We start from the raw sequence: 12,641 nt of genomic DNA, 5'->3' as shown, positions 1-12,641 counted from the left end.
CTGAATAAGCAGTTTGTAAATAAAGTTAACAAACACAAATTCTATATGAATGCCAGAAGTAAAAGGTTAAGACTGGAGTTAGAATGTGTGGTACGTAATGAGAATCTAGACATAGGTATCTTAGTAACCTGATGGAATTAAGATAATGGGATACTGTGGTTCCGATATTCAGAGGGATAGCTGCTAGTCTGGTGAAGCAAAAATGACATGAGGCGGGTGGCACCTTATAGACTTAGCAATTTATTGAGGCATGAGCTTTCGAGGATAGAGTCCTGACTAAGTGGATTGTCCTTGAAAGCTCATGCTTCCAATAAATTGCGGGCCGATAACAGTAAAAGTCGCAGGAGAGCGGGCGAACAGGCCGCTCTCCTGTGAGGGCGATTCTGTATTCAAATGAAGGCCCGCAGCAAAGAGAGGCACTAGGGACGTTCTAGGGACACTAACGCATCCCTAGCGCCTCTTTTTGGACAGGAGCGGCGGCTGTCAGCGGTTTTGACAGCAGACATTCAATTTTGCTGGTGTTTGTTCTCAAACCAGCTGACAGCCATGAGTTCGGAAACTGGACACCGGCAAAATTGAGCCGCGGGCAGATTTCAAATTTTTTTTTTTTTAAACTTTCGAGACCTCCGATTTAATATCACCGTGATATTAAGTCAGAGGGTGCACAGAAAAGCAGTTTTTACTGCTTTTCTGTGACCTTCACCAAATACAGAATGAAGACAAAAACTGGAATGAAAACCTCAGAAAGCCACTCTGCATGTAGTGCAAGACTGGAGAGCTAGAAACAGAAATACATATCCTCCTACAATAAGCAAAGTACAAAGGCAGAAGAAATGCACATTCCCAAAACTGACATTTTTTTTAAATTCTTTATATATATATTTTCATTTCACATATACAGAAATGCAATTCAGATCTGTTAATATGATTTCATTTTAGTTAAAAATAGGCATTAAAGAATACTTCTTACCTATTGTATATCTGAAATCAAAAACAATCAACTAATAATTGGGAGAAAAAGTAGAGGCTGATTAAGGAAAATTAAGATAACTTATGGAGATAGTTATACAGAACAAATAAGAAAGCGATACATAATCAAATTGGATTATTCTATAAATGCCTTCTTTAGCTACTCACTAATTGGTAACTCACTTGAAGGAGATGATTCTGCAATAGGCAGTACTGATGGAATAATAGATTGCTGGGCCTCTACAAACTGTTGAATCTGGTCTGTCTGATAGAAAACATATATATGTTCCCCCTTCTTAATTTCACATCTGCATGGGCAACGTAAAAAGAAAGTGAAACCTAATGATGTTATTTGCTGCCGTAAGGCAAGGAATTCTTTTCGCCTTGTTCTAGTAATTGGAGCTAAATCCAGGTACATTTTAACAACTTGCCCATGAAACATTGTTGGAAATTTTTTGAAATATTTTTTATTACACTATTTATATCTTGGGTTGTTATAAATGATACAATCAATGTACTTCTGTGTACAACATCTAAATTTGAATCTTATAGAAAACTAGTAAGATTTGCAGGCACTGGGGATTTCTGAGAGAGGAAATAACAAGTATTGATCGGAGGAATTTCTTCCTCGGAAAACATTAATATTTCTCTAAAATATTATTCCTCGGAAAACATTACAAAACTGACATTTTATGGCTCTGGCACCCCGTCCATGCCTCTGTCATCCTTTATTTTTTCCCAATTACTCCCTTTCACATTCATATCCGTGCCCAGCATTCCTGACCCCCCCCCCCCCCCAATCCTCTTCCCTGTGCTCCCTCTTTCCCCTGCTTGACTCTCCCTACCCCTTCATCACCCTGCCTGCCCAGCTACCCAGACTCCCTTCCTGCTCAGTAGCCCCCATGCTTCCTCTCCATTCCACATTCATCTTTCCAGCATCCCCAACCTCTCTTCCCCCACCCTCCACAGGGTGAAGAGATTATCATTAGCATCACGCTCAGACTCAGCAGGAGAAGATAAAGTTTACGTCCCCAAAAAATAGAGAAGGAAGTTAGAGTAGCCTCCCATTAGACCCAATGTAAGAAGTCAACCAACTCCCACCTGGGCTGATAAGGAGACAACTATCTGCTGGCCCTGTGACACACCTCCCAGTACTTCACGACACACTAGTGTATCCCCATACATCTGTTGAGAACCACTGGATTAGTCTATAAGGTGCCACTTGCCTCATGTTATCAATAGGATACTGATATACCAGGATACAAATTATATCAATAAGACAAGGTAGAAAAATTGATGGAGGGTTAGCAGTATATGTCAAGGCTTAGTCACACATGATACAATTTCTGGTGGATACAAAATGCGCTGTGGAATGTGTATATGGCTAGAAATTCCATGTATGACGGGGAAGAACATAGCAGTGGGGGGGTATATTGTCATCCGTATGGCCCGGATTTAAGGTCAGCTAGTGAAATGCAAATGAAAATTAGAAATGTAAATAAAATTAGCAACACAATAATGGCGATTTCAATTAACCCAGTATGGAGTAGGTTAACATCTCATCGGGACATATTAGGGATGAAAAGTTTCTGGATGCCGCCAACCAGCAAAACTGACTGCTGTCAGTTTTGCTGGTTGGCGTTTTGAAGGTTTGAAAACAAGTTGTTTCTGTACAGCTGGCAAAACATTGCAAATCATTGGATGCTACAGTATCATAGATCAAAATATTGGAGCCCCTGAGGCAGCGGCTAGAGAGCTGCGAAACTCGGCCTGAGTCGGGCGATTTTAATTGGCACGTCTCTGCATCATTAAAAGTTTTGAAAAAGAATCAGGCATCTATTCTTCTGTGTTCACAAGTCAGGAGAAAGACATGGAGCAGGAGTGCTGGAACAGTCAGAGGCCAGATGGGTAGTTTTTCTGTGGGGGCTAATGGCAAGAAGGTTGGTGGACCTTCTGGGAGTGCCTTCTAGTTGATCTTAATTTGGGGCATTCACAGTGCTGCGGACATGTTTAGTTCTCTCTAGTCTAGAAGATAATGCTAGGATTCTCTGGAGAGCCAGTAGACCCTGTAGCTTGGGTCTCCCCCTCCCCATCGGCCACTACTGCTGACCGCCATAGATTTAGATTTTGTGGCCCTTTTATTTCATTCCATCATGGCCACATCCGGTTTTTGGCGATGCTCCCCGATGCCTGAGGACCATGTTCATTATGGACCCCCATGAGATGTGTGTTCTCTGCCTGGGGGCATCACATGACATCCAGAGTTGCTGCTTATGCACACAAATGACCCCCAAAGGGATGTCGTCTTTGGTTCGACACGATGGAAAAGCCCTTTGAGCCGAAGAAGACGGATCCATTGGCATCGATGGACTTCAGAGCCGCATCACTGGACACTGTGCCATCGACCTCGGCAGGACCGTCTGTGGATAGGGGATCTCCTCCAGGCTGAAGATGTCTGGTTCCTCGTCATCGGCCTCAAGGACAAAGAGGGTGGGGATTCTACTCAAAGTACTACTTCATTCCAAAGAAAACAGGAGGACTCTGTCCCATCCTAGACCTAAGGGCTTTGAACAAGTTTCTAAGAAAAAGGTTTCGGACCGGGACTCCGTCCGATAATGTCACCATGTGAGGCCTAACATCTTGCTGTCCTTGGGGAAAACACCTATTACAGATACATGACTCGTCTTTACATTGATGACAGTTTATCCACTACTTCTGAAGGAGATAAGAGACTTCAGTGCTTTGACTTTCTCAAGGATTACTTTTTTTTAATTCACCAGCATAATGTTAACTTTTTTTTTTTATCATCTCTGCCTATTTGTGCTCTGTGTTTTTCTCTCCTGTAGCTCTATAGTTTTTATATAATGGTCTTAATTATCACGCAGTATCCACATAAGTTAGCATTAAGACAATACACAATGGTTTATAATCGCAGAGTACAGAGAGAAAATGTTTTTGAGCACTATAGTGTTTTTAACCTAATGTTTCTTCAAAAAATAAAGAACAGTAACATCAAGTAATTTTTGTATTAAATTCTCAAGAATACTTAACTGCTGCTAAGGTATGCTAAAACAGTTTAAAGTTTAAATTAGAACCAAACAATAAGATACTATTTAAAATACTCCCCCCTTTACTAAATCTTTATGACAATGTTATAGAACTGATTTCTGTCTGAAAAGAAGCAATTATTTTGCCTGCTTTGATATTTCACTTAATTTTTCTTTATAAGATGAATAATTGTTCATATTAGTACAAGAATATTGTTCAACTCTTTCAAAGATAGACAGTTCTAGACTGTTAAGAAAAATGTGCAGAATGTCTGACTTAGTGAGATTTAGAATGTCTCCTGTATGTTTTCCAAACTGGAAAACCAAAACAGAAGACCTAAAATCACAAGTATTATGCTAGTTGTCTTCCCTCTTTGTTCTTGAGCATAAATATTCATTTTGAATCTAATTCACTTTGATAATAAGGTCTACACATTACTTAACCATCTGAGGTGGCATGATTGTATATAATTTTTAAACTGGCTAGACTTTAATAGCAGTTTTCATGTTTGATGCTGTAAATATTGTGGTGCTCTGTTATTGTCGAAGACTGGCTTTCTGGATATTTGAGTACCATCAAAGCTTGTATTGGTTTTTGTATAAAAATTAATCTTTCAATGCCAGATATTCTTCTGTAGGATTTAGTTCAACAACTTGGACCTTGGTTTTATAGATGTGCCAGCTGGACACTGAGCATCCATTAAACATTATTCTTATTTAGTTCTATCTGTTTGAGACTTGTATCGAGAGTTGTTCAGTCATTTCTTGAACTTTCCTCCTTAATTGCAAGGTTCAGTACTATACTTCATGGACAGGTTACTTTGGAAATGTGCCAGTTTGAATATTTTCCCCTATTCATTTTACTCTTTTGTAAACCTAATCATATAGACTTGGTCATGACTCTTTTAGACCTCTTTGTTATGGCCTTTTCTAGAGATGGCTAACTCTAGTCCTCAAGAGCCACAAGTAGGCCAGGTTTTCAGGATATTCACAATGAATATGCATGAGATATTGAATGCACTACCTCCACTGCATCTAGATTCAAGGACTGGAGTTAATAAATATTGGTTGGTATGTGTCTCGTCACTAGGGCTACCATTACATTACTGGTAAAAAAAAAAAAAAAAAAAGCTGCTATTTCTGCCACAGGCTCATTTTTTTTGTATTTATTTGTTCTTCCTCAGTTTCAGGTCTGTCTAAGGCAGGGGTCGGGAACCCATGGCTCGCGAGCCAGATATGGCTCTTTTGAGGGCTGCATCTGGCTCGCAGACAGTCGCCACACTTTCCCACTGACCCAGCTGCTCCCCGGTCCTCCTCCGCCCGGGCTTAAAATGCTGTCAGCCCGGGCGGAACGCGGCAGGAAAGCTGGAGTCAGCGGCACCGGCGTGCTCTCTTCGCCCCCCCCCCCGCGGCCCGGAAGAGGAAGTGAAGAGTATCGGGTGCCTGCGCGGCAAGAAGAGGCCACGCTAGTGCGCTCGGCATCGGCCCGAAGAAAAGAAGACTGCAGCGCGGCTCGGAGGAAAATGAAGAGGTTCAGCCGCGGCCGATGGGACTCCGCCTCCGCGAGGGCTGAAAATGAAGAGGTTAGCGTTGGGAGGAGGCTGCTGCTGCTGCCGCGAGTTCCCGGGGTGGGGGTGGGGGGGAGAGAGAGTGAATGAGCGAGCAAGCATGTGTGTTTGCTCGCTCATTCACTCTCTCTCCCCCACCCCGGGAACTCGCAGCAGCAGCCTCCTCCCAACGCTAACCTCTTCATTTTCAGCCCTCGCGGAGGCGGAGTCCCATCGGCCGCGGCTGAACCTCTTCATTTTCCTCCGAGCCGCGCTGCAGTCTTATTTTCTTCGGGCCGATGCCGAGCGCACTAGCGTGGCCTCTTCTTGCCGCGCAGGCACGCGATACTCTTCACTTCCTCTTCCGGGCCGCGGGGGGGGGGGGGGCTGTGTGTGTGTGTGAGTGAGAGATTGCATGTATGTGAATGATTGAGAGCCTGTACATGTGAAAGAGAGTATGTCTGTGATTGAGAGCCTGCCTGTGTGAGAGAGAGAGAGCATGAATGTAAGTTTACCATTGGGAACCTGTATGTGTAAGTTTGTGATTGAAAACCTGTTTGTGTGAAAGAGTATGTGTGTATGATTGAGATCCTTTGTGTGTGAGAGAAATCATGTGTATGTATGATTAAGAGCCTGTGTGTATAAGTAAGAGAGAGATCATGTGTGTCTGTGTGTGATTGAGAGCTGATTTAGGTGAGGGAGCATGTGAGTATGTGATTGAGAGCCTGTGTGTAAATGAGAGAAAGAGAGGACATGTTTGTAAGCATGTGAATGAGAGTCTGTGTGTGAGAGAAAAAGACAGCATGTATTTATGTGATTGAAAGCCTGTGTGTGTAAGCGTGAAAAGATAGACAGCATGTGTGTAATTAAGAGCCTATATAAGTGAGTGAGAAAAAACATGTGTATATGTGAGTACTGAGAGCATGTGTGTATAGGTGTGTCATTGAGAGCCAGTGTGAGAGAGAGCGCTGGTATGTGACTGAGAGAGGAGAAAGTTCCAAGCAAACCACCCCACCTCCTGCTAATTCAGAACAATCTCAGGACACCTGGATATCAAACGTTCCCAGGTATGCAGAGCAAAAAAATTTTTGTATCCTTATTATTTTTCATTACTGGGTCTTTGTGTCTGCTATTTTGAAATATTTTGTTGGTATCTGGAAATGTTTTATATGTGTTTTTAATTATTGGATATTCCACTCATTAGCTGTTTCGAAATATGTTCTTTTTGTTAGTACAGTTTTACTGCTGATGATTTTATATTTCTTGATTTGTTTTATAAGGATGGGTGATGTTTCTTTTTTCCTTTGTTACACTGCATACAGAGACTCTGGCTTGTTGCAGTTTCCAATTCATTTTTTTCTGTATGCTTCTTGTTATGCGTTTTGGTCTCTTTATTCTATGTTAGGTGAGGGACAGCACGTGATTCAGGTGAGGTTTTCTGCTGGCGTGTTTCTGTGTAGGACTCTATAGCAGCCTGACTTGGTCCGTTTTCCTAATAGGAGATGTATTGGTGTCTTAAGGCCTGGTGTAATATTTTCAGAGACTTATTGTACTTTAAAAGTGTGATCTTACATAAAATGCACACATTTACTTATATTTAGTTTTAAACATATTGTATGGCTCTCATGGAATTACATTTTAAAATATGTGGCGTTTATGGCTCTCTCAGCCAAAAAGGTTCCTGACCCCTGGTCTAAGGTATTGCAAAATGAAATTCAGATTTGCATTTAATCAACATTTGATTCCATCATACCTGTGTCAAAACCTTTTTTCACTGGAACGGGTTAAAATAGCTGTGTAAAGAGTGTTAGTAAGGGTAAGGTTGCATTATTTTGGGCTGTCATCTTAAGGTTAAAGGGTTATATCTGTTTGAGTATTTAGAATTGGAAGGACAATTTCAGACAACTTAATTCACTAAATTTTATAGTGCTGCTTGAGGAGTTATCAGAGAGCTGAGAGATGTTAGAAAGTCAATATTTCCATCTTTTCCTTCTTGCTCCCCTGTTCTAGTATGAACAGTGTATGTACCGCACATCTGAATTTTTTCTTTGAACTCAATATTTCAACTGAAAAGTAACATTCTAAACAATGTGTTCCAATCTAATCTCTTTTCTTATGCTCCTTCTTTTTTTTTTTTTGTATAAGCTGCCTTTTTTTTTTTTTTCTTTTTTTTAATTTCTCTCAGCATAGCATGTTCTTGCCACAAATTAGTGACAAGGCAATAGTAGAATTCACTGGTTTATAGGCATTCGAGCCTTAGGAATATTTCAGATGTTTTCAGACTTTTTGCCCCTGTTGTTTATTGATTTATTGAAGGGATAGCTCAGCAATAAGATGTTGTGGTCTATTCTCTTCTTTGTACATTGTTTTGGACTGTGCCTAAGGATTTTACTTGTTTTTAATATGTGCCTTATTTGAGAGCAAGGGTTCTTGAAATTATAAATTTACATAAATAGATTTTTCTCCTAGGATAAGCAGGATGGTAGCCCTCACACATGGGTGACATCAGATGGAGCCTGGCACGGAAAACTTCTGTCAGTTTCTAGAACTTTTACTGGCACACTGAGCATGCCCAGCATGCCACTATCTTTGCGGCCACGCGGGTCCCCCTTCAGTCTCTTTCTTTCTGTGGTGCTGTTGCCTTGTGGTTTGTGGAGCGCTCTCCTGGTTTTTCAGCGTTCTCTTCTTCTTTTTGTGACTTTTTTCCCCCCTTTGCATCAGCGCATGGGTCCCCCTAGTTAGTAAGGCGGCACGGTAGGTTTTTTTCCCCAATCTTGTGGCTGGTTCCGGGGGTTTTTGGAATCTCTCTGCCCTGCACAGACTGCTGGCTGGCCCGAAGCATGGCTTCCTCTGGCTTTCGTCACTGCCCCCAGTGCCTGCGGACCATGTCTCTGACTGATCCGTATGAAGTTTGTGTTCTTTGCCTGGGGGCATCGCACGATGTCCAGTGTTGCTGGCTCTGTGACCAGATGACCCTGAAAGGTCGTCGGGCATGTTTGGATAAAATGGAGAAACGTTTTGGCTCCAAGAAATCGGGGCCGTCCATGCTGGCATCCGGCGCGTCGACATCACGGGGTCGGGGGAGCCCTTGGACACCAAGCAATTGTTTTCCCCCCCCACGGGTTCTCCTCTGGAGAGGGGCACCGGGGATTGACCGGTGTCGTTGCATTCCAGGATGTTGGATTCCTCGCCCTCCTTGGCACCAGGGAAAGTCCGGGCTGAGCACCGTGGGAGATCGAAGAAGCACAATCACTGGTTGCCCATCAGCATGGCACTGGTTCCAAGAAGGCACTGGTATCAGCTGTGTTGCCCTGAAGCAGCCCCAGGGCAATGAGGCTACGCCCTCGATTGAGCCTGGGAGTCTGAGGTGCTCCTCACCAATGCCCATATTGGTGCCGGGTACCGATCCCCGTCGTTTTGAGGGCGATTTGGTGGTGCCTGCTTCTCCTCCATCCACCTTACTTACAGTGACTTTTTGAGGAGGAGCTGGATTGCAGGGTTCAGTTCGCAGTGCTCAGAGCCCTCAGGGGATCAAACTGCAGGCCCCATTGGTGCCACCACCACCAATGCCGGAGCCTACTTCCTCAATCCTAGCACCGCTGCTGGAGTGCCTCTATGTCCTACTGGGTGTCTTCCCTACATAGCTTGTGCCCAGAGGCCCTTCGATGCCCTGGCAGCCATAGATACCTCCCCTCTCCGGGGTGATACCCATTGCCGGTTCTTCCGAGGAAGAAGGCTTGACATTTCCAAGGCCATCAAACATGCAGAATGCAGACAGACTCTGATCTAATATAGAATAAAAGACCATAAATTATAAATGAGCATACAGAAGAAAACAAACTCCAAGGGGATGGGGGGAGGGGAGACAGAAGTATTGTGGGGATAGTGGGGCAGGATACAACATACCTGCAACATTTCTGGGTTGGATTGGTGGTGGCAGTGATTGCCAGGATTGAGGGAAAAGCAGCAATAGGGAGCGGTGATGAGGAATTTTAAGTACCAGTTCCTTACTCTGCAGTCCCCTCAAGCAGCAAGCACATGTGGCTGTTATGGAAAGCACAAGCTTGCTATGTCAAACCTTTGACACCAGTGTCCTGACACACTGGTTGAGAATCACTGTTTTACCCAATCAGGTTCCTTCCATGTGATTAAAATTTTTAATAATGTTGATCCTTCATCTACTTTTTTTTTTTTTTTTTTTTAACCAATCATGTATGAGCCTAAGTCTAAATCTTCTGTTTCGTCTTTAAAAGTGTGAATACTAGAGTCTGTCCCTTCTTCTTGCCTCCCATACCCACACAAGAGAACTCCAGTCCTCCTAAAATGTCCTCCTTCTCCCTCTCTCTCCTACTTCCATGAAACTTGCCTGCACAAGACTTTACGCTTTGAGCTACTATGCTTCCAAAATCTGGAATGAGGTGCTACTACCCCTTCGCCTTGAAACATCCTCCTTCATTTCCAGAAAAAAGCAAAGGCATGGCTGTTCACAGACCTTCCCCTCTCTCCTCCAGCTTATTGGTAAGGAAAGAACCAGCATCCACTATGTCTAGACATTGATTCAACTATGACTGACTGCACACGACTCTACAACTAATTTTATTGCTACCATATCTGTTAGTCTACTATAATTCGGTTTGAGGCCATTATTGAAACAAGGCGGAATATCAGAGCTTTGTAAATAAATAGTTTCAAGGATCGTGCCTCAGAGCTCTTCTCCTATGTTAGATCTACTGAAATTATGAGAGACCTCCTTAAGCCACTCGCCCCCCCCCCCCCCCCCAACCTGGACTTGACCAATTACATTTGTCAGAAGCCGGAAAGTTTTGGCTTTGAGTAAGCCCAGCTTCATTGGTTGAACCTCCTGGAACTCTGGCTCTTGGAACCACTGACCACTGTACTCCCTCTGGAATACCTTCTGGCAAATCTGCAAATGGGGGGTCATTGTGCCATGCCTGTTCCCTCTGAAGTTCAGGCAACTAATCAGGTCTCTATACCTGTTCTTTTTACTCATATTAAGGAGTCTTTTCTTAAAGATCCAGTAGAATGTTCCTCTGAACCGCTGGATATTTTGCTATGTGACATATGGAGGGCGATAACACACCTCGCATTAACTTTATTGCAACCTGTAGCATAACTATGTGCCTGTACATTAGAGGCTTCTTCTAAATTATCTGAGACTAAATAATGTGGAGTCTTCAATTGTCTCATTCAACTGCTGTTCATTTGCTGCAGTTGAATGCAGCTGCAGTGATTAAGGACAGTTTGAATTTCCATTTCCATCAGGAACTGGTTGAAAATATGAAGATTTTAAAATCTCAGCTTTTTTTTTTTTTAATTTTCCTTAGTCATGGTGTCTGTCTAGAATTGAGCTTTTATTTATTTATTTATTTTTTTTAATGATTTGAGGTCTTGCAATTTTATCAGGAAAAAATATTCTTGATCTCTAATTCTTATTTTATTGCTAATGTCAAAAGGATAACAGCAGCTCAGGTAGGGTCTCCTGATGTGTTAGCATCATTTGATAGTTCCGATTTGTCTCAGATTTTGCAGACATCACAGGATAATATTACCTTTCATACTACATTTGTTGTATCCTTTGTTCTTGACTCTGACCTTGACTTAGTGTTCTATCAATATTTCAAATATAAATCAGTTTCTTAATGTGATTAGTGGGTAACTATTTTCCCTGACATCTGCCGAAGGATCTATTTAACATTAGATGGAATTAAAGCTTGTCCCTTTTTCTCTCCCCCCCCCCCCCCCCCCCCCCACATTTGAGTCAAGGATTATTGAGGTTTGGTGGGAGTTGTATTTATACAGCCTATATGTAGGTAAAACTTGCACACGTGGTTCAGTTTTAAGAAGATACATGAACTTGCACCAGTATTTAAATATATATATTGTGTGTGTTTTTTCTGCTGTACAGCAAAGCCAATATAAGATTAGAAATGTATAAGAAAATAATCAACCTTCCCCCCAATATATCCTTCACAATTGCCTCTCTTCAATTGGATCTGTTTTATTTTAGGCCCCTGGTTTTGGATTTGGCATTGCAATATCGGGAGGAAGAGACAACCCTCATTTTCAGAGTGGAGAAACCTCAATAGTGATTTCTGATGTCTTAAAAGGAGGGCCTGCTGAAGGACTTCTACAGTATGTATTTTTTTTATGACTAATTTATAATATTTTAAATGTACTTTTATGCATGTGTGATGGTGAAAGTTTTAACCATGGATATAGGAAGAGAGCCAACTAAGAAAAGATATACAAGAGTTAATCATATCAAGCAAAAGAGTGATCAACAGTATCAAAGGTGACAGAAAAGAAAAATGAGTAGCCATAGGATTTGTTTTTGTAGAGGTGATCAATCAAATGAAGGACAGTTTGAGAGGTTTTTTGGAAGTTGGGAATGGTTTGACATGGCAGTTTCCTCCTTTGGTAGTAGGAAAGATACTGGATGATGGCAATTCTATTGTAAAATGAGATTGAAGCAACCAGTGAGTTTAGTTATTGTATTAGAATTGAAGTTGGAATAGAGGCTATTGGAAGAAGGTAAGGTATAAAACTCCAGGTGCGTGGTCACTTGGGTGACTACAGTTTGACTTTTGGGAAGGTCAGTGAGATGTTGCAACCATAGGGAGGTGAACAGAATACTAATGGGATTTCAAAGGTAAATGGAATGTTGTGGCATGGCTGGACCCCATCTGGACTACAGAGAGGTGAGCAAGATGCTGTAATATGATTATGGCTGAATTGCAACGAGAAAAATGCAAGGTTATGGCGAGTAGAAGGGTAAAATCCTCTGGAGGAGGGAAGAAGGGTGTTAAAGTGGAAGAGACTGGCAAAGAACATAGACAAAGGAAGAAGATGGTGTTTAGAAAAAAATACTTCAACTGCATGCATTTCTTTACAAAAGATGCCAACTTTGTCCCTTTACCCTCCTCTTTCCAAACAAAAAAAATTGCATAAATTATAAAGAAAATAGTTTTTTATATGGTGCCTAAAACGTTTGATCGGTTCTTAAATACTCTACTTTTTTCAATTCTTGGTACCAGATTTAAAAGCTTGAATTGGATCA

At 42.0% G+C, this 12,641-nt stretch overlaps 1 protein-coding gene across 3 annotated transcripts in view; it reads left to right on the top strand.

Moving 5' to 3' along the window:
* The window catches only part of TJP1 (tight junction protein 1), a 486,574-nt gene that overhangs the window by 90,782 nt on the left and 383,151 nt on the right, over window positions 1-12,641 (top strand). For all 3 annotated transcript variants that reach the window (XM_029575150.1, XM_029575149.1, XM_029575148.1), the window contains exon 3: window positions 11,592-11,716. In XM_029575150.1, coding sequence (XP_029431010.1) covers window positions 11,592-11,716 — 125 coding nt within the window. The remainder of the gene's footprint in view (window positions 1-11,591; window positions 11,717-12,641) is intronic.

The sequence above is a fragment of the Rhinatrema bivittatum genome, chromosome 13 (genome assembly GCF_901001135.1).
Source record: "Rhinatrema bivittatum chromosome 13, aRhiBiv1.1, whole genome shotgun sequence".
Taxonomy (NCBI): Eukaryota; Metazoa; Chordata; class Amphibia; order Gymnophiona; family Rhinatrematidae; genus Rhinatrema; species Rhinatrema bivittatum.
This window is presented reverse-complemented; position numbering and strand designations above follow the sequence as displayed.